This window comes from Opisthorchis viverrini, assembly GCF_000715545.1.
Source record: "Opisthorchis viverrini unplaced genomic scaffold opera_v5_16, whole genome shotgun sequence".
Lineage (NCBI taxonomy): Eukaryota > Metazoa > Platyhelminthes > Trematoda > Opisthorchiida > Opisthorchiidae > Opisthorchis > Opisthorchis viverrini.
Genome location: NW_008751672.1, coordinates 2,268,761 through 2,289,999, shown reverse-complemented (window position 1 = coordinate 2,289,999; position 21,239 = coordinate 2,268,761). Strand labels below are relative to the sequence as shown.

General features: G+C 44.7%; 4 protein-coding genes across 4 annotated transcripts in view; 2 read left to right on the top strand and 2 right to left on the bottom strand.

Moving 5' to 3' along the window:
- Window positions 1-15,907, bottom strand: part of T265_01514 (hypothetical protein) — a gene marked incomplete at both ends in the record, with an annotated part of 21,678 nt that extends 5,771 nt beyond the window's left edge. Inside the window, 3 exons of the mRNA XM_009165555.1 lie at window positions 5,254-5,451; window positions 9,148-9,171; window positions 15,881-15,907. Of these exons, the coding sequence (XP_009163819.1) occupies window positions 5,254-5,451; window positions 9,148-9,171; window positions 15,881-15,907 (249 nt within the window). The remainder of the gene's footprint in view (window positions 1-5,253; window positions 5,452-9,147; window positions 9,172-15,880) is intronic.
- On the top strand, window positions 8,095-15,425 carry T265_12806 (hypothetical protein; the record flags this gene model as incomplete). The annotated part of the gene is made up of 3 exons (XM_009165584.1): window positions 8,095-8,175; window positions 12,249-12,430; window positions 15,296-15,425. Coding segments are annotated over 3 exons (393 nt in total), but the record flags the coding sequence as incomplete, so codon positions are not given.
- Window positions 15,908-15,952: 45 nt separating the features above from the next.
- Window positions 15,953-21,239, bottom strand: part of T265_01513 (hypothetical protein) — a gene marked incomplete at both ends in the record, with an annotated part of 32,520 nt that continues 27,233 nt past the window's right edge. Inside the window, 3 exons of the mRNA XM_009165554.1 lie at window positions 15,953-17,126; window positions 19,935-20,465; window positions 20,556-20,627. Of these exons, the coding sequence (XP_009163818.1) occupies window positions 16,917-17,126; window positions 19,935-20,465; window positions 20,556-20,627 (813 nt within the window). The remainder of the gene's footprint in view (window positions 17,127-19,934; window positions 20,466-20,555; window positions 20,628-21,239) is intronic.
- The window catches only part of T265_01512 (hypothetical protein), a gene marked incomplete at both ends in the record, with an annotated part of 11,580 nt that continues 10,534 nt past the window's right edge, over window positions 20,194-21,239 (top strand). The window contains 2 exons of the mRNA XM_009165553.1: window positions 20,194-20,316; window positions 20,562-20,677. Coding sequence (XP_009163817.1) covers window positions 20,194-20,316; window positions 20,562-20,677 — 239 coding nt within the window. The remainder of the gene's footprint in view (window positions 20,317-20,561; window positions 20,678-21,239) is intronic.

The window sequence follows — 21,239 nt, the reverse complement described above, 5'->3', positions numbered from 1 at the left end:
AAAAGGAATTTACAGGAAGAAAACATACTACTCGCATGCCTTTCCCATCAATAGTATCACCGTTACACTGGTAGTCGAGCAATGAGTGAGAGGGCTAGTGAAATGCGCCTATATATCCTTGCACCATAGAACCTCTGACAGATGTTAGGTCAGTGCTGTTGCATTTGCTCTGCAAATAGGAAAGTTTTTGCCGTTATGTTGGAGTAGCCTAGAATCGGGTTCAGAGTGAAGATCACGCACACCGGTGCACTGTGCTCTTGCATAATGTGTGAAAGTAGTTAATCGATCTGGGCACACTGGCATCTTCTAGATATGTTACTAGTTGATCAGGTGACTGTTGACCTGTTCGTAGGGCATGGCAGTTAGTTTGCTAGCTGGATATTTTTGGACAAACCGTGAGATTGGATCATGGCAGAACAATTTTTAAATACAATCCTTCTTTACATGTCTACGGTACAGGTGATTTGGTCACAGAAACATCACTATGAAATCAATTCTGCGTAGTGAAAAGGTAAGTTTTGACCAGAGAGAAATTTGTTTAAAACACAAAGATCAGCTAGTTTTCGGGTAAAATTGTTTTGGAAGTTGTGAAGTGCAAGAGTGCTGTTAGGTTTCCCAGTCTCACTAGTTCAAAAACGGCATGAAACTGGCGGATACCGTGGCTCAGGTGCGGGTTGAGTTAACCTCAGTTAGCATTAATACTTCCATTTTGGCCTACACTTCAACCGGAAAAGGTTTTGTACAATAACATGAATTTTGACTCCTCGGACCTAGAGCTGCCACCTTGTTGTGGGCTTCTGTACTGCAATGCTCCTACGGACTACACAAGCCTGAACTCTCTTCCGTTGGGTTTATCTATGCCAGCAAGGACAGCGGAGAACGGTAAGATTCGATACTGCGAAAAAATATTATGAGACGATGTGGAGGTAAATTTGTACGGCCTTCTGCGATAAGGATTTTTTTCGAGTTAGCTAACAAGCCCGTATTGTAGATGCAGCAATTATACCTTCCTTTGAGGAAGGGTGAGTTGAAAAATGGCGAACTCTCAATACCTGCTGCATTATACAATACGATCAAAATACTTTTAAAACCAGAGTCTGGTTCAACAAGAACCTGTTTTGTTAGAAATCAAACATTCAGTAAGACAGCCGTAGCTTATCCCTTGTGTCCTCAGGCCACACCAGCCCCTTTAGCCGACTGGGTGTAACTATTTAGTCGCTGGCTCCGGAAAGGCTTCCTCAATATAACCCCAACAACCGCTGCACTACGGTTCAGGCTTTTGGGTCACAGGCAGGGTGAAGTGTCCCCGAACAAGACCATACATTCTGCCAGTGCCTTGTAGGCTAGGCTTTTAAGTCAAAGTCTCGTGGTGGGGCAGCTCAAGCAAGCCTCCTTCTCCTACCTGAGCATCCGGGAAGGATCATTCGCCCTTCCACGCATTCGTTCACTGACCTCTCCCCACACGTCCATCTGACCGACTTAGCTGTCATTTTCATGGATCAGATACATGGCCGCTGATCTTAAATGAACTTCGAAGGCTCTCTGTGCTTGAATAATGTTTGAACAGTGGGTCTATGGTCATACACGTACATGACCGTTTCGTCCTCATTATGAGCAATCTTGAATGGAGTTGCTGTAGGTTCTTCAGATTTCGGAAAATCCCTCCTCGAAAGCTGCTTTGCCGTAAATCCGTTCGCTTCAGAAGTGATTGTGAAGTGAAACGGTTTTCCTTGGCTGATATTCTCCATCAGTATACAGAGCTCGTCTTGGCTGCAACCAAACCAAGGACCACCCACGTAGCAGTAGGTGTAATTCCTGACTGCCAAATGGGTGTACAGACTCACTGTTTTCGCCCATCTTTAAACAGAAACTCGGTCACTCCGAGCAAGCACAACCGTCCCTTTTATTCTGAACGTGATTCGAGTTGCGGTTTGCCAACCACAGTCCTACCTACTGCAGCGAAGAATCCCACTGACGTCCTTTCTACTGCTTAGGCTGCACTTGGTTACCGAGTTGTTGGGAGTTTGGTGCGATGAACAGGAGAGCACACGTGGCCTCAAAAATACATAGAACTGGTATGAAGAGCCTTTTAGATGAGATATTCACAGTGGTGATTGCTGTATCACACACTACTACCTAAACCGATGGACCACCAGGCCTTTGAGACAGCTTTTTTTCTAGATACATCAGACTGCATCTGTAAGAAAGCTGTGAATTCCTCCAGTTACTCTTCGTAGTTTTCCAGCAGTCCAAGAGATAGTCAGGCCTTAGTTTGTGTTTGCAGACATGATCTTTTTCAAACACAGAGAGCACTGAGCCCCATGCCACATCTCGGTTTCACCCAGTAGGTGATCGATATTTCTGGGCTGCGGGCCGTAGCCTATAGGTCACATTCGACCGCATTCCGTATAACAATTTGTTCAAAGTCAGCATAACCAACAACGTTGTCTCAATTATCAAGCTGATACGAAAAGTTGTGGATGGAAATTTCATTTCCAACATGAATTTGAGTTTTATCGGCAGCGGAGTGGACCAGCTTGGGGGAAATATTCAAGCTCAGTTTTCAGAAAGTCTCCGTGACGAAAATAAATTATTTATTCGGAAAATTTAATTCCCTACTTGGAGTGATAATTCAGATTTGGACAGATCTGTGTATAAAGTTTTTGGTGAGGGCGATTTTCATTAGCTGGGAGACCAACTACATGAAAGGTCGAAGAGGACATGAAATGCGAAAAGGAGACCAATGGAGGGAAGAAACTAATTTTCAAACATTATGAATGACTGTTGCAACAGATTCGGGTGAGTATCCGTGGATGCTTGAGCAAAACTGTAGATTCGCGTTCGCGTCGCTCATTTGAACGATTATCTACTTGCGGTTGATGATTTTTTCGGTTTGTCCACAATAAGAGTGAGACACATTGGAATCATAATGTGGGCTCGTCATTGCTCATCAGTAGAGTATACTCTTCATCACGGAGCTGGTGGATCTCTGGTTATTCAACATGCCGGTAAGGTGGGTTACTGGCGTTCTACTAGACCACACCGAATGAGCAGCCACTATCTCACCTGAACAGGTAGACAAGTCCACACGAAAGTGATGCTTAGCACAGACCTCGATGGATGATCTGGCGCTCGCCCTCCTTAAATCAAGCGACTCACTCACCCGCTTGAAGCCCGTCGAAAAATTGTTGAATCCGTTATTTTGCTTTGATTTCGAACGCATCTGTGGTTGTCAGGGCGCGCCCAGACAAGAAGAAAAAGCACATGTGCAGAGAGTGACGTATCCCCAAGGTCACCATCGGCTCGACACGTCCGGAAAGTAGGTGAGTCGGCGGCTCCCACCAAACACGGCCTAGCAACACACGACCAGCGTAGTGGGCCTGAGAGTGTTCACGACCGGAACACCATCATTGGCTGTAAGGAGCGAACAGGTGAACGAGCATATTTGGTCAATTAGTCATGCTATATATATTTACGCAGACGCTCTGTACGTTTTGTCCTGGCAATACAGCCGTGTCTCCAGTTCTCTGTCTTCTCCCTATCGCGTAGTCTGGCAGGCTCAGTGCAGGCGTAACCAATAGCTCGCCCACCGCACAATACAACAGTGGTTCATTGGCACATGCACTAGACCATTTTCAGCTGTCCCCGTGACCACGGTTTTGGATTATTTTGGTCTGGTCCTTATAACCTACGAAATAAGCTAACAGAGACTGTCCAGTTTGAAGCGGATCTGTAACAGATTGTCATGACTGATTTGATTGATAGAGGTCAAACACTTGCTGATCGACAGTGTGCATACCATCCTTTATCAACGGAGGGTCAGAACGGTTGATTCCATCAAAAAAGATGGGTCACCACTACTATGAGGTGTAGATGAATGACAAACCGTCTAGGCCAAGGTGAAAAATGCGATCATGATGTGTCCTAATTATTTACTTGCGCCGTAAAGAACATGCGACGCAACCTGTTGTCGACCTTTCATATTTTTCATCTGTCTCATAAAATACTCCAATCGGGCTTCTCTAAACAAATGCAAACGGAGACAAACAAGTGTTTTGAATGGACGTCAAAAAACTGTTTAACGAAAATGCTGAGTTGTCTCAAGTTAGAGTTCACACGTCCGGGTCCTAAATTACCGTTTCTTTAGCCCAAAGTATTATATCTATTCTTGGTGGCTACTTTTCAGTGAAACGGTCCTCGTTTTTTGGCCTTACTAGGATAAGCTGAAGTTTATTGCTAAATCCCATCCCCAGTTACACTCGATTGAATTGCTTTTAGGTGGAATTCCCCATAAAAAATACTTTACTGCTTGCGGTTGGCGCTGCTGCCGACAAGAAGCATATTCCGCACGCGATTTTCCGCATAATCGAGCCAGTTGCCAAACCAGCGTCAAGGCGAGCTCTGATTGGCCAAAATTGGGACCCAACTGCCACATATGATCCACTGTTCACCGAATGTCGGCGGCCAATGGTGCTTGCAGAAGACGTCAGAATTTCCAGAATGTTGTTATCTAATGCACTTTATATAAGACGCGCTATATATTTTTTGCCTGGTTTGGGCACTGATACACTTTGTGCAACTTCGATGATTCGGTTGACGAGAACGCTATCACTGAAGGTTCACACCGAGAGCTAAGCTGAAGCATTACCATTACTAGAATTGGAGAACTGGAACCCACAATGTCTATGAAATTCACTCAACTCCAGGAATTAGTGCGGTAGTAACAAAAGCAGTTTGAAGAAATACAAATGAAGCTCAGTGAATCAATGACTGGGAGACTGCGTATGAAGACACCAGCAGCCAATACCAGTGAGTCTTCGGCTTCGTTAGTCGATGCAGTCGTCGCCTCAACCACGATGTTCGAATTCAACACCCCTTCTGATCACATTTGACTCATGGTCCAAGCAATACAATGCCATCTTCAAAACTGATTTTTCCAAGTTCAATAACGGATGAAAAGTCAGATTGTTGTTGTGAAAACTCAGGTCCACGGAGCCCGGAACGTTATGCAGACTTCATTCTCCCCAAGCAGCCCTGCGGTCTCAGGCTTGGTGAAACGGTCCGAACACCGTCCCGATATTCAATGATCAAGCGTCACTCTTCCGCATCCGTTACCAATACCTCAAGCTGATCGAGAAAGATTTTAACGATTGCTCCACGTTTCCCGGTGTTTTCAATCCGGAATACGAACGTTTCAAGCTCAGTTCAAACAAGGAAATTCACTTCCGGTGCCTCATTTTTGTATCAGATCACCAGTTGTTCCAAGTTGCAGACATTAGTACCCGGCTGCTTCAAAGAACTAAGTAGGGTGCTGAAATGACGTTGCAGAGCCACACCACCTAATGTCACCGCCTCACGAACCTGAAGAACGATACGGCTCTGACCTTCCGCTTCAAGCGGCTGTGACAATGCAGTCACCTCCAACGTCCCAAAGAAATCCGAGAACAAACCCTGTCGAAAACAGAAGAAATCCCTCGAAAGTTGCCAGCGTTGTAGTAAGTGGCACTTCTCTCTTTGGTTGTGGTTTTGGTGTCATAATTGTTCCAGGTGCGGTCATCCTGGCCACACAGAAGATTTATGTCGAGCTTAGATGCCGCAGCCACCTGGGCAGCACCGTGAAGCTAACAAATTCAAGTTCAAATGGGTGACAGTGATATTTCAAGCTGATTTTTCTTATCGAAGGACTTTGTGACAGGTCAACTTCACTCCAGTTTGTTTGCAACTTCATACAGGCTGCGACATTAAGCCCACGATGTGCAAGCGTGGAAAGGAATTGGTAAGCCGCATGTGAAACTGATCGGACATTGGGCCAATACGGTTTTTGGCTGTAAGCTGAAATTGACTGGCGAGGTTCACTGCTCCATAAACTTCGGTTGCTTGACGATGCAACCCACTTGCTATCTGATGTAATGCCTCAACCTTGATCTCATGAGGCTGGATTAGATTGATGGGCTGAATCTTCTGGAAAAGCCAATTAATTCTATTTGCAACCTCAGGAACGCAGTGCCTTGAATTGTCCTCGAACCAACTCACTTTCCGGAGCATTCACTTGAGGACCTGTTGCAAACTGTGCATCCATATTCACTAACAGGCGAACGACCGGAACAGACCTGAACCGACAGACGCCATTTGCAAACATTGTCTCGTTTCGTATGAGAACGGTAAGTTGAAGGGCATGACGACTAAAGCATACTAGGAGCTCAGAGGAAAATGGCATCACTTACCGCATATAAATTGTTCATGGATTTTTCTGGCGAACAGTGTTGATTTGAGTGTGTCACACTGCTTTATTTGCTCAGACTCAGATATGGAGAAGAGTGGGGTTTAGCGAAAATGTTACTTGTTCAACTAGAGCAACAGCAACGGTGTTAAAAAGTACCGCACAAAATGTACACGATAGGATAAGAAACAAAATAATGGTCAGATGAATCCGTCTATTGTTTAGGAGATTTTTTCACGGCTTTATGCCTCACAATATGCCAGATTATCGGTCTTCCACTCTAGCTGCTTTATGTGAATAAATGAAGCATTTTATCATTAGTTTTTGTCTATTTTCCGAGATCGTCTGTTGGGTCGGAACCATTCCATTACCAATCGATATGGCATCATCGCTGTCTCGTTGAGTGGGGTGAGTCATGCACCCACTATTGACAGTGTCACCTCGATTGGTGAGGAAGCGTTTGCAACACAAATGACAAGCACCGCGAACAGACCAACAACCAAGAAGTGCACACGAGCCAACTACATTCCGCCATATCGCCACATTTTCTTATGTTAACTGCGTAAATAATTTGCAAAGCGAACTGTTCCTTATCAGATCATCCATTCAATGATTTCGGCTACCCAAGGAATACTGTCCTCAAACAAACCACAGTAAACACATGCTACTAGTTTGTTTGTAAGTAGTTAATAAAGTTAGCCCGTCCGTACAAGGTCGTCCGAGCTTCCTGTTGCTGTGCCGTTCCTCGCTTGTGCTGGATATGTTATCCAGAGTTGATCTATGCTGTATCGTGGGTAGCCGTCTATGGGTTACGCCTGCACCGAGCCTGCCAGACTACGCGATAGCGAGAAGACAGAGAACTGGGGACACGGCTGGACAAAACATGCGGAGCATCTGCGTGATGTATAGGATGACCAAATGGCCAAATATGGTCATTCACTTGTTCTCCCCGTACAGCCAATGGGGATGTTCCGGTCGGGACACTTTCAGGCCCACTACGCTGGTCGTATATTGCTAAGCCATGTTTGGTGAGCTCCGCCAACGCACCTGCTTTCTGGACGTGTCGTACCGATGGTGACCTTGGGGATGCGTCACTTTCTGCACATGTACTTTTTCCATATCTGGGTGCGTCCTGACAATCTATGGTCCATATAATTGATGCAACTTGTTCCTGGTCGCTTACTTTGTTGGACGGAAACCAGAATTCCTGATACACTCCGAAAAATGTGAATACCGGATTCGTCTGTGGTTTGAGTATCGATCATGGTTGAGTGACACATGGGTGGCCAGGCTAAAATGCTGGTTCATGCCTAATCATTAGGCATTTTCACCGGTAATCATGAATCAAAAATAACTTGTTTGAACCTAGATTTTATATGCCCCAGAATGAAATAAGGTAGAGTGAAAATGGATCGACTGAGTTCGGGCGAATTTATCAGTATTCGATGAGTCATGTATCGGCACTCCATGCATTTCGACAAAAGAAGCCCTTTACAAAGGAACTTCTTAGACTGAAAAAATACATAGAGATCTTGTCGTGGAATTAACCTGATAGTACATATGGTATACCAAAGGAATGTCATGCCACTGTGTGGGTAGGCCTAGGTAGTCTTTAAGAAGGGAAGAGAGATAATGTACTACTCATAAGGTTGCTGAAAAACCGCCAACAGTCCATGACCGGTTTCGCCCTTTTTGGGGCTCATCAGGTAGAACATAAGTGGAACATAAGGTTAACGGAAACCCAGGGACTGCACCTATCTGATGAGCCCAAAAAAGGGCGAAACCGGTCGTGGGCTGTCGACGGATTTTCAGCAACCTTATGGGTAGTTACATTACAAAGATATACATGTATCGCGATATCTCGAATATCGTAGCGACTGAAACATGAGGCGGCCTGGTGCAGTACATTCAGTTGCCTGAGAACATCACAAACGAGAGATTCAGCTGGGTTCCAGGTGAGTCTCTCGAAAAAACCAAATTAGTTTGCAAATGAGTGTATGTTCACGGCAGAGATAATTTTATGTACTTAATGTTTAACATGGTACTGATTTAGAAGCACAATATAGCTTATAAGAATATATGAATACCAAGGATGAAACTCGGTACTGCTGGATGAGTTTCTACCGCCACTTTGCTTCATATCTTTTCGTCCACAATAAGGACATTTTGGCTAACTTATGCAGTCCATGAGCGCAGAAATCGGTGGGTTCCGAAGTTGTGAGAAGTTAGAATCTGGTGACCGCAAATTGACTTATCAGCATAATTTGGTGAATTAAAAACCTTAGGCCACTGATACCATGGCGGGAATTTTGACGTAAAGAGCATCATTGTCTCACGACAGAGTGAATTTAGTCCCTTACCTAGTGGTTCTGTAATGGAAAGTGAACCCAGCGACCAATTAACTAAGGTGTCGAGTAAAATGCTCAGAAGAAGCAAATCTACCGCAGTTTATTAATCAAACGAGAGTTCCGGCTAATTTGTAAGGTATCTAGAAGCCTGGGCGTTCCTGTTGAAGCTGCTTTCAGTCTTAGCCACAACGACCGTGCTAAATGATATTTGCATTAGCATGATAGTGAGTGGGATCCAGAAACATAAAGACGAGGGGAGGGGCAAGCCACTTCGCTCTCAAATTGAATTCGCAGCATCATTTACCCTACTTAACCGAAACTTGCTTTCGGATAGAACAGGCAAACGCATCGCCTGTCGTTATTCAGGGAGCCGGTCAACCGTCAAACACAGTTCAAAAACCCTGGCTCCGCTTTTTTGTAGTACGTCTCTCCTGTCAGACAACCCAAAAACAGCTCACTGCAGTTTTAAATGGTATCCAGATTACCCTTATATAAAAAACCGCACTGTTACGGGCTAAGACAACCCTTATTTATTGGTTCACATCATTCTTATTGTCCGGTATCACTGTGTTTACTCACCTTTTTCCAGTCCTTGGCTAACTCCTGCAATGACGCAACACAAATGGATTCGGTTTCACTGTCTGGGTTTTCGTCAAACTTTAGGCGAACTCCACGAGCATTGTATTTACAGAACTAACGCGTGGACTAGAACCGTCGTGTTTGCTGTCTTTAGTTTAAACTCAAAGTTGTTGCGATCACTTATATTCTTTGTTCACTGACAAGGAGAAACAGAATCCGCTCTGCGAGACATCATTTAAAAGTTAATTTTAACCTCAAGCTATTATTTCTTCATAAACCACAAAACTAGAAAAGCGTTGTTACAGCCGTGGTTCGTTAACACTAAACTGAAATGTGAGTGTACGAAGATTAGAGACTGTCATTAAGATGTTCGTCACAAGCTACTATGAAGCGAACCAATAAGTGTCGACCGCAGACTCATTCGCGCGGCTAGGAAATTTGAAGTAAGCATAGGCTTTCGACAGGATGACCGAGTGGATAAGCTCACGGATTGCTGTTTCAACGACTCGAGTTCGAAATCCATAAACGTGCCTTCAATGACTGTTGCAAACTCCTACTCGGATAATTTGCTCAGTGTTGTTTCAATAGTCATGAATTAAAGAGAAGTACCTAGAAAAACCTCCAAACATGCGTTGACTTACCCAGACAGTCTGACACTTGGTAAATATTTATAGATTTCCATCGGAATAGTCGCCAACTCTCACGAAAAAAACTGAAATTATGAAGCGGCGGGCATCGAAAAACTGAATTATGAAAGCGGCGGCATCGAATTTACCCGGATTTTTATACGAAGGATGTGGCAAGACTCACGAGTTACATAAAGCCTTCCTTGGCTAACGGCATTCAGTGGGCGTAGGAAGAGAGCTCAAACACGTCAAACACAAGGCCACCTCTCCTGAATGGTCCAAACGGAAGCAAAAGATCACATCGCATTCACACCCGATCGATGAGCCACTTACTACGACCATTTTGAAAAAGAAACCCCTACACAGTTACGTTTTTCCAGGTGGCTAGCATGATAGATACCGCATTTACCGGAGTAAATTTTACTCTGACAGGTTTCCTAACCCTTGGTACTCAAAATACTGTGTAAATTGTACAGCTAAGTGCATCATAATGCACGGAGTTAGAGGTCCATATCACGTCACCTTAGACAAAAAATAAGCAAAAGCCTGGTACAAACTAACCGCAAACAGCGAACACCTTAAATAAGCAGAGATACACCTGAACAAATGACAATAGAGCATGAATGTCGAATATGACCAGCATTCGCAGATTTCTCGTTGACTGAAGGACTAGAATGATTAAGGGCCAATTTTTTTCAAAAACGCATTTCTATATCTGGAAAGATAGTGCCCTGCGAACTTTCAGGCACAGTGATTCAGCAAACTTCTTTACATCCAGATAATCAACTTTCAAAAAGCAACCGTTTGCTTACAGATATCACAGATATCAGTGTTGCGGGACTGATTAGAGTTTAACTGTGGGAGATCCGACCATTTGTATCAACACGCCATTCCCTGGTGTGACAGGGAATGCGCAGCAGTGGTGGTTCCCAATGACGATAAAACAGCTGTACAGTGCTCGTTGGCTTTTCAACATAGACTGCTTCACTTCTGGGATAAATTCTCTGGGATGAACTCTGGGATAAACTGTCTCTCTCTCTCATCCATTTTATTCCGCAGGCAGTGTTGGATGATTATATGTGGAACAGCGCATTTTGTCAGCTATGAACTTGGCCAAAAGGTAAACATTTATATCGTGCAACTATCCACAATTGCTTGTTCTTCACTGTCCATCCTAAATTGCAATAAGGTGAACAACGAACGGCACATGACCCCAGTCAGAACAGGTATCTGTTGCACAAAGTAAGTCAGCAACATGAAAACAGAAGTGGGTTACAGCTTCGGCACCGACAAGGTGAGTGACTCTGTACTGTCACCTAGCATCAGAGCGTTTTGCGGCAGTGTCATTTAACCTTTGTGACCCTGAAGTTGTACGTCATATAGTTTTCATTGGACTGCGATTGGGTGTAAACATCATTCTCCTGCTGTTCCGGTAAAAAGGTCCCAGTCGGTACATTCTTCAGCTCGTCTGAATCTCTGAGTTCGCAGTGACGAATCTGACGGTAGAATATCAATGTATACTGGCAGTAACATACACAATACCGAGTTGCGAGTTGCATCTTCGTTAAGGACAAGGGGACGTCGGCTGGTCGGATACCCCTGGAAATAGCAAATTCCCAACACAAGGTCAGAGACAAACACCATTCTTATTAGTGTTTGTTGTTCAAGTCATATCTCATCCACTGCTTCGAGTTACTGTCGTAGAGCGGCTAGGAATACCGAATTCCGGAAATGGTCACACCACACGCACAAAAAAGTGTCATATGGAATAGGGAGGATGTCTTAACTAGTTCTACGAAAGTTGGAATTGCCTGTTCTGTTGATAGTGTGAGCAGGTTTCGAAATCATGATGGAGATTTCATCCTGTAAGTGAAGACAATTTATGTCTAAGGGCCGGAAAGCACCATACTGAAACATATATAGCGCTTCTTGGCTTTCAGCACAGAGTGGTTTCACTTACAGGACAAAGTTTACATTGAACCTGACTGTTCTGTTTACATCCACTGGGGTAGGATCGTTGGGCGTAGTACCAAACACAACTGAGTACAAATTATACGGCTACTGAGCAGCTACACACTATTTGTCATGGAAAATAAATCATTGCGAAACTTCTGGTTAGACGTAGTCTATTGGTTCAAAATTCATGAACGCATCCCGTGTCACGTAACATAGGAATGTAACTGATGGATAAGCGATAGCTCTAATAGGAATGGTACCGTGCCTACTCTAGTCAGTCTATTCGCGCTAAGCACTTATTATTAAATGCACATTGATAGCTCATCTTTGGTGAACATTTTAGTGCACATGTGGTGATAGTCATAATACAACTCAGAAGGCATAGCACTAATAACAGTCTTTACTGTGGTTGACAGTAGTTTACAGAAGCGAATTGCAGCATGTATAAAATAAAGGCAATATAAAATGTGGAGTAAGTCAAAAGGGAGCTTATCGTATGTGAGAGTCCCTTGGTGAAAGTTCGGACGGCGGGAACGTGTTTTCTTCGCAGTATGGCTGCTACACGTGTTCCATAATTGTCCGTGGACTTGTGGAGAGGTTGACGTCCTGCTCCTTGCGCGCGCCCGAGTCTGTGTCCTGACTGGGTTCGGTTTCCCTTTTTGTAGGTCCCATTGCGTATACGTGGGCGCGTCGGCACATGAGTAGATGCTACGCTAACTAGGCGGTGCAGACAATCGATGTCCGATGAGCCAGCTTAGTGTGACGTGGTTTGAGTATGAAAAAAAAACAAGTCTCGTGATCCAGAGAGCAACTGTGAGCTGAACAGTCAAGTAGGTGGGTGACCGGGTAGCTACAACCACACGCACACACATCTTTGGTGCTTGAACTTGAAAAACCGTCGTCTTGGTTGCCTCACTCGTCTTATCCGCTGAAGGTTTTGTGCAGACCTGTCGCCCCGGATAATCTGCACTTCTAAAGTACGGACTATGAACTACCTCAAACATGCCTATCCTAGGTTTGAATCAATCGTTCCAACTCACGGTATTGTGCACTTTTATGCAATCTAACTGTTTGCATGGTATCACATAGGATAGGGACTAAATTCCAAACCGTTAATGTGTGAACCAAACTGAAGATACATGCGTCATCGCGCATAAAAAGCGGATCACTTAATCCTACGTGCAACATTTTGATTTGCTGCTGAATTTTTTGCTGATATTTTGTGAATGCACCAGTCATAAATCCATTGTGGCGGCTGAGCTAATGGTCCCACACAAACTTGAAGGCGGGAAACTATGCATCCCAAGTTTGTCGATTCAACTCAGCAGCAGAGCTAGGTTTGGAGAATCGATGACTCAATGGTCAGCAAAGTAGATGGGTTGAGTTTGTCTCCAGAGGTTCTCGGGATTAGGTGTACTGCTACGTAATGGATTCAACTGAAAGAAATGTGCAGCAGGACGCCAGGATGAGAAGGTACCCGAGGTTGGAGCGACCATTTGAAGCCAAACTTTTCTGCTTCGGTTTCTGACCCGACAAGTTCACAGCATGCTGTTTAGGGAACCGTTGATTGCACGTAGTACTGGTGGGCAGCCTACGTGTAGTATTACCCTACCTCCAGCACGGTCGCCTTCCGCTACGGATGCTTGTTTCAAAATTTTCCGGCGAATTTCGCCGAAGACCTGTATCAGATAATTGCTTTTTCCATCCCTTGATTGAGATACTTCTTCCTGTCCCCTGCACAACAGTCGGAATCACAGCCAGAGAAAAATCGACAGTTCCTAAACAAATCCTGCAGCTGTGTTGAATGCAGGGGAATGATTACTCACAAATTGTTTGGATAGGTGATTGTTGGTTACATACTTGCAACAAATCAGTTTTCTTCAGTTGCAAGCGTAATATTTTCTGAACCCAGTAGGTTGGACCGACAGGGCACATTGCATCCAATTGTTAACAACTATTTATTAGGTTCGTTATTTCGGTGGGGACTGGTTTCGAACCACAATAACACATAAAAAAAAGTAATTTGTTCAAATATATTTTTGAACATTTAGGAAAATGCTCTAATTTGGGCGCGAATTATGAATTTCAGGCGTCTAGAGATACAGTATCTCATTAGAAAACAGGTTTTCGGTACGATCTTTAAAGTCAATGGATATCCAGGTCAAAACCAAGGTGGCTCAAGGCGGTACAGCCTCAGCGCGGACAACCCTATGCTTTTTCGGGTCAAACTATGTCCAAACGACTGACGTCCACTGGACGCACATATCATTCACAACAGGTTGCACCAGTCGGTCTGTCAATCGACCCCGTCACTGAATATCCAGCCGGAAAGAGCACTTAAGTTGTGTAAGCCTGGTAGGCATCCAAGGTCATGATAAAGCTGTGCTTCAGGTGGCGACAGATTTGGAGCCGGGCTGTTGCATAGAACCGGAAGTTGTCTGGCTTCTCGTAAAAATACAAGGTATTTGGCTAGTTGAAACGTACAGCGATGAATAAATAAACTATGAAGAGGCACAGTACCTTGCTCAACAAACTAAGGAGCTAGCTATCTTCGCTATATCGGTCTAAAGGATTTAAATTTAAACTCAGTTACGTTTCACAAAGGAAACTACTCACAAGGTTTCTGAAAACTATTCGACAGCCCACGACCGGTTTCGCCCTTCTTGGGGCTCATCAGGTAGGCGCAGTCCCCGAGTTTCCGTCAACCTTATGTTCTACTTGAACGTTACGTTTCATTATTTGAATAAACGGAAAGGTGGGATAGGGAATGCTGTTTCCCGTCACCAGTGCTTTGATCCAAATCTGTTGTGCAAGATTTGAAGTAACAACTGACAAGACAACGTGTCACACTGGGATTCAGTCTGTTCACACTTCTGAAAACGAACTATCTGAAAATTCACACTTTCATCTAAGAAGTGGACCTTTGATATAAGTGCGCACCATTTGGTGGGTTTCGAATGAATCAAAACGCGGTCCACGGTCGAAATGGTGTAAAACCTGTCGCATCAATCAGTTTGAACGGAATCGATATCAATCGAAACCAAGCTTGCCTGCTAGGCTATTTTTATTCCGACAACTTCGGCTGCACGATTCAAGCTCTGTGTAACGTGATGTGTCAGTTGAAGAACTCATAGCAACTGTATTAACACTAGTATATTCGGTGGAATTCTTCTTTAATTGACAGGCTCCTTGTATACATGCAAAAACTTTAGAAGTCATAAAAAGCTACAGTCGTAGTGCGACGAAATAATGTGCTTTAGCTATTCGCAGTGCACACATAAACAATGCAACACATGAGTGTACGAAATCGCCAAGGTAACCAGTCAGAGATTTCGTCTGAATAAAAGGGCGGGTATTCTGAAACAATCAAGTTTCGTCGTTTATACACTCTTGATTAGGTGATTCACTGTCGTCTGTCATCAGCTAATCATACTTTTATTGATTTTATGAACAATAGGTCATTTGTGGATTAATTACTCCCACAATTACCTGGAAATCATATAAGTAACAGGTATCTTAGGAAAAGCGGTGAAAGTACTTTTGTTTTATGGTGTACTACTCATAAGGTTGCTGAAAACACCTCGACAGCCCACGACCGGTTTCGCCCTTCTTGGGGCTCAGCAGGTAGGCGCAGTCCCCGATTTCCGTCAACTTTATGTTCTGCTTGAAAAAAATTGCACGAAATCAGCGAAATAGGCTCATTCGCGAACATAAGATTGACGGAAACTCGGGGACTGTGCCTACCTGATGAGTCCCAAGAAGGGCGAAACCGGTCATGGGCTGTCGAGGAGTTTTCAGCAACTTTCTGAATATAAATGTATCGCGTTATCTCGGATATCGTAGTGACTGAAACATGAGGCGGTCCGGTGTAGCAAATTCAGTTGCCTGGAAACATCAAGACCGACAGATTCAGCTGGGTTACAGGTGGGTCTCCCGAAAAACCAAATTAGTTCGCAAATGAGTGTTTCGCTGACTTTTGTTTTAGTTTATTATTTCCTAGATGGCCGTTCTTAAGCCTTGCGGTTGCTACAAATCGAATGGTGTGAAAGATGCAAAATAGACCATCTGCTTCTAAGACCCGGACACACAGTATTCTCCCAATAGAGATCTCTCCTCCAGCCGGCAGACTTTCAAACTCTTAGACTGCTTACCACATAAATCTTGTAGCTGCCCTTCATAGGCGAACGATCGGGGAAACGCTGACCGGTTACTAACTATCTATGAAGAATAGTCAGTGGCCGTGGGATTCGTATTCGTAACATGCTTTGGATGTACGCAGTCATGGATTGTGCATTTAGTTAGAAGCCTCATTCTAGACGACTATTTGAATTTGAACGTACTGCTCAGACGAAACAGGATCAGTGTGACACGTCGAATACTGACTCACTCGAAGACTATTCGCTTTCCAGAACCCCAACAAGTGAAGGAGCTCGAGTCCAATGGTTTGGACCCTACAGCAGAAGAGCTGATTGCGACTACAGAATCCTGTCTATGAGTGAGGATGACTAATACCAGCGAGAAGATTGTGGCACGTTTAGTTCAGAGGTGAAAACAAACTTCAACCAAACCGCCTCACAAATGACAGCACAAGACCAAACCGGATAAGGGGTGTCGAAGATAAAGCAACCTTGATAAAGAACACTCGTTGCTTAATGAATAAATCTGGCAACTAAAGGCGAGGAGAAAGCAGGTGCATGAGTAAGAAACGTCCCACAGAGAGACGATTACGTCAAGCAACCTGATTGCCTCCTGCAAACTAGGATTCCAAGGGGATCAAGTTGAAAGGTGAATGTTCGACAAGGCGCATGATCGGACGGAAAGGATCGGTGGGTATGTTGATGGGGCACTGTACAATACAACGGAAGGGATGTTTGTTTTGGTGTGCGTGCGCGCCCGAATGAACAGACGCAACTGTCGGAGACAAACAGTCAAGACAACGTAAAAAGTAAGTAAACACCGAAAACCTGGCCGATCAAGACGAATGAACAGAGTACAGAGTCGGACTGGCTTGCACAAGAGGAACAGGTTTGTAATGTCAGATCCGTGTGTGTGTGTTTGTGCATACGATGGGATTGCAACATATGCATCTGTCGGCTGGTGGGATGGGGAGGGGAGATGGCGAGTACGATGGGATCTTGTAAAAGACGCGTCCGTTTTCATTAGAACAATACAGGAGAGTAAACAAGTTCATCCATCATCATTAGAGTCCAAGTCTGCAGGTGGCGTGCTATCTGTGTTGTATCGTTCCGCGAGCAGCGACTGAGTCAGCTGTTCCAGATGGGCAGGGGGGTCAAATACACCGTATTTGCGCCGGACCAAAGTGCGTCGAGGAGGTTCGTTTGCTGGCCCCTTGTCGTCCAAGGCGTAATTTCCGCCGATAAGCCACGGTCGACTCGTCTGTAGAACGAATGAACACCGAAGATAAATGAGGTCACGTAGTCCTGGTGAAAAATTGTAAGTTACTCACAAGGTAACTCATACGCTTAAGGTGAGCGTGCGATAGGATTCATCAGAGCAGAAGGATTCATAGTTTCATCATATGGGTTTGAACGAGCCAATTTACTCCAGCTTTCACTATCTCTAATGGAGCGCGAGATGGCACATTGGCAAGAGCACGAATCTACAGACCGGAAGGTCGGTGGTTCGAACTCGATCTCTGCCTCTCGACTTCCCCTGTCTAGGTTGGCATGGTAGTTAGGCACCCATTTTCATCTCCAGTGAACGTAAGTGCCCCTGATTGCCTTATCTCTTCTGAACAGACAGCTACGATCTGTTCCCCGCCGTTGTGACAGTGTCTTGTCAAAATGTCTTTCGAACCGGGCTTTTCCGTTCGGATCTATCGAACTTTGATTCACTTTTCACTTCCATTCACAGAAAATTTCTCCTCTTCGTCACTAAACCATACGCAAGTGTACATTGTTTCTCCACCTCTTCACAACAATATAACATCCTTTTAAAAAAATCTTTCGAATTGGTCCTAGTAGGAAGAGACTGTAATTTTCAAAGGTGATTTCGTTAAATCAGTGAGGCCACTCTATACTGAAAAGCCGACGAGCACTGTACCGTTATTTCGCCCCTAAGGAGAATTATTAGCAGTGTGTATCACACGAAAAACTCAGACAGCTTCGGACCAGCGACCTATCAGTCAGCCAGTTTGGCCACGGGCTCTCACTTAGACAAGAGACAGCGCCACTCATCCTTCAATCGCAGAAACCGCATCACGTGGTCACGTATTGACTGGCTCCTTGAGTGACTACTTCTCAGATGAAGGTTTCGCTGATCTTGCGAAATTACTCTTCCTGCGAGCCACCCTTAGATTGATCCTAGTTTCAGGAGATCAACTGAGATTCAGTCTCTTAAGTGAGGCTTTCAAGATGTTTAAAAGGAAAGCATAAGTTAGTTACTAAAAAACGGACGATCTCGGGAAAATGACTGGAGCCCTAAAACTCCTAGTGCCACAGGTCAATTTATTTGAAAAACCGGACGACATTAGGAGAGGATATCAGGTTCCCAAGGCTCAAGGAACAACTGTGTGAAACTACGGGTTAAAAATATGCGACTAAGGTACCTCCAAATGACTCATATAAACATTCGTCCCGCTAGTTTTCCGGAACAGCGAGTAAGCGGAGAATTCAGTGAGGTATTTTTGGAGGGCTGCTGACCGTTTTGTCAGCAAAAGCCTCCAGCACGCTTTGCATCATCAAGCAGTTTATGCAAGTATTGTCCGGTGAAACATTCAAAGATGAGTTGTTGGGCGCCAGCTCTTGCACTCCAGGCATAGTTGGTGTGCAACTCAAGGGTCGATCGCAGTTCGGGATGATCAGCGAGTAATGATCAGCTAAATTACTTCATATCCAAGCCTCCTGTAACTAATCTTACAGTATGTCAGCGAGGTGCACATATCATTCATAACGCCTATTCTCACTCTCGTCACATCCGAATGTCCGACATAAAGCAATGATGCTGTCGACCAGCCTTTTTAAACTATCAAGGCCTACAAAAGCAAGTGATGATTGGACGAGTGACGGAAAGGACCAAGTTTTATTGGTGGGTACATCGAAAAACAGATATATCAGGTTGGTTACTACTACGCAGTGGTAGCCGATTTAAATACCAATTGTTTTTTCGTTTTGGATTTGTGCGGGCACCTGTGTGGGTAACAGGATGCGCAATCTCGAGTAGCTGGCAGCAACATCACACATTAGTTCCTGTCCATTTTTGGAGCGCCAATCATCGATTGTACGATGACGTGCACTAATAATAATCGTTCGGCTGTAACATCCTGACTGCCATTCCACACGTAGGGGGCAGGAACAAAGCCACGTTCATTCTCGACAGTGGAAGCTCAGGTACCTAGCAAATCCGATAATCACACCAGCCGTTGAGTACACTAGCGAGTCAAGGGATTTGAAGGCCTACGTGGACAGGCGAGTTAAAGGTTTTGGAGTCAACTCGGTGGCCTTGAGATTAGGATGTCTCGTTGTTAAGTGGATAAGTGAATCTGTCTTCACACTTCCATGCACGGAATCAGATGCCTATCTCACCAAGATATGACCGCGATGGGAGAAATGCGGCTAGGTGACACGATGAGAAACCGCACAGTAACTTAAAGTCGTAGTTCGGTGTAGCACATGACGTACTGCTTGTTTGCCATTGACGAAAATGCTCGTAGCTCGGGCTTTATGCATGGTCGCTTAACTGCTCACCGAGGCGAGGTATTTGGTTGCAAGCATTTAATCTATCGTCATCGAGTTGAAACCGTTGGTGCGTGACGGAGTGTCCACACTCCAGTGCACCACCATTGCTGAGATCGGTGATAAAGCGCACGAAACCAAATCGTACCGTGAGCACGATGGCTCAGGGAAGTCACGGACGATCCTCAGTGAGCAGACAAAGAACGACAAGGACAGGGTCCCTCCTATGTGCGTTTTTCCTGGTGAATAGTACGGACCGTCTGCTGTGTATTCATCAGTTTCCCTAGCCCGACAGTTAAGGTGAAAACGTTCCGTCACCAGTAACCAATCCGCGACTAGATGGGCGTGCCCTCATTGTTTGGGTTTATGCAGTTTTTATGGACTGCATGATTGATTAATCGGTCTGTTTACGGAAAGCGTAGCTGTTATTGTCGTATGGACATATTCGACTTTCCCATACAACATGTAAAAAAACATAATTTAGTAATCAGAACGAGTAAGTAGAACATACTTGATCCTGATCGTTGAAGGTGACGCGCTGATTCGGTTCAAAAGATGCAATCAAACTATCCTCAAATGATTTGCCTAATTGAATGTCGCAGACATACGACGGGGGTTGCTGTGATGTCGGAACCGTCAGCTGCCCCTGCCGTGGTTGTCCCATTCCAGACTGATCATCAAATGAAAAGCGTTCGTAGGAGGCTGGTGCATCACCCCACAGCGTAGACGACAAGTGACAGAGCACGTTGGATTCTGTGTCGGATACAGGAATGGAGAAAGAACTGGTTGCATTCGAATCGGATTCGGATATTATGCTTTTTATATCCACAGCACTGTCTACGCGACTTTGTTTGGCGACCAGCCCCCTGACGGGTCCGGGTGGAGATGATGAGGTAGGCTTCATCTTTACTGGAACTGAACACGTGACTAGGTGATGATCCGACCTCAGAGGTAGCTGAAGGCTGTAACGATGGCGACGTACCTTTTCACCCAACAGGAGATACGTGGCCATCAAGTGATCGTACGCCCGTCGACTGAGGGACTGGAGATGGAAATGGAATATAAATGTTATAAGTAACAAAAAGGCAGGTGATGGCACATTCGGACGACTGATGACATCAGTTAGACTCACCTCCAGGATTTGGGAACGTTTCATGCCGTAGGATTCCATTATAAGGATGATGAACTCATTCAACTTGCCTTTCTACAAAAGTGGAATGGGGAGGGAAAGAAGAAAATGCGTGACTGTAACAAGTAAGCACACTATTACGAAGGTACGACCCCCAGAAAATAGAACTGGGCCGCATTAGAAGGGAGGTTGTACTAGAGAGGGATGAATAGTCTGACACTCCAGTGCTACGCGGTCGTATTAGAAAGAGTCCCAGTAGGAACTGTCAAGGGACGGTGGAGTCCTCTGTACGACGAACCTATAGTGACAGTTCAGATGAGCAAGGCAGACGAATGTAGCTCGAATCCCGGAAGATTACACTATATGCGCTATTCAGAGACATTGTTGGTTACCATCCCCTCAACGTTTAGACGAATGTACTCGAATCCCGGAAGATTACACTATATGCGCTATTCAGAGACATTGTTGGTTACCATCCCCTCAACGTTTATCTTCAACCCATTTACCAGAGTTTGGTTACCACCCCATCAACGTTTATCTTCAACCGCTTTCATAGTCCGATTACTATCTCATTAATGTTTACCTTCATACACTCATATAATCTGTTCAACGCATGCACACCCGCTGTTTCATTCCTTTCCGCATTATGACGAACATGCGCCCCACGACTAACCAAGAGTGTTGGAA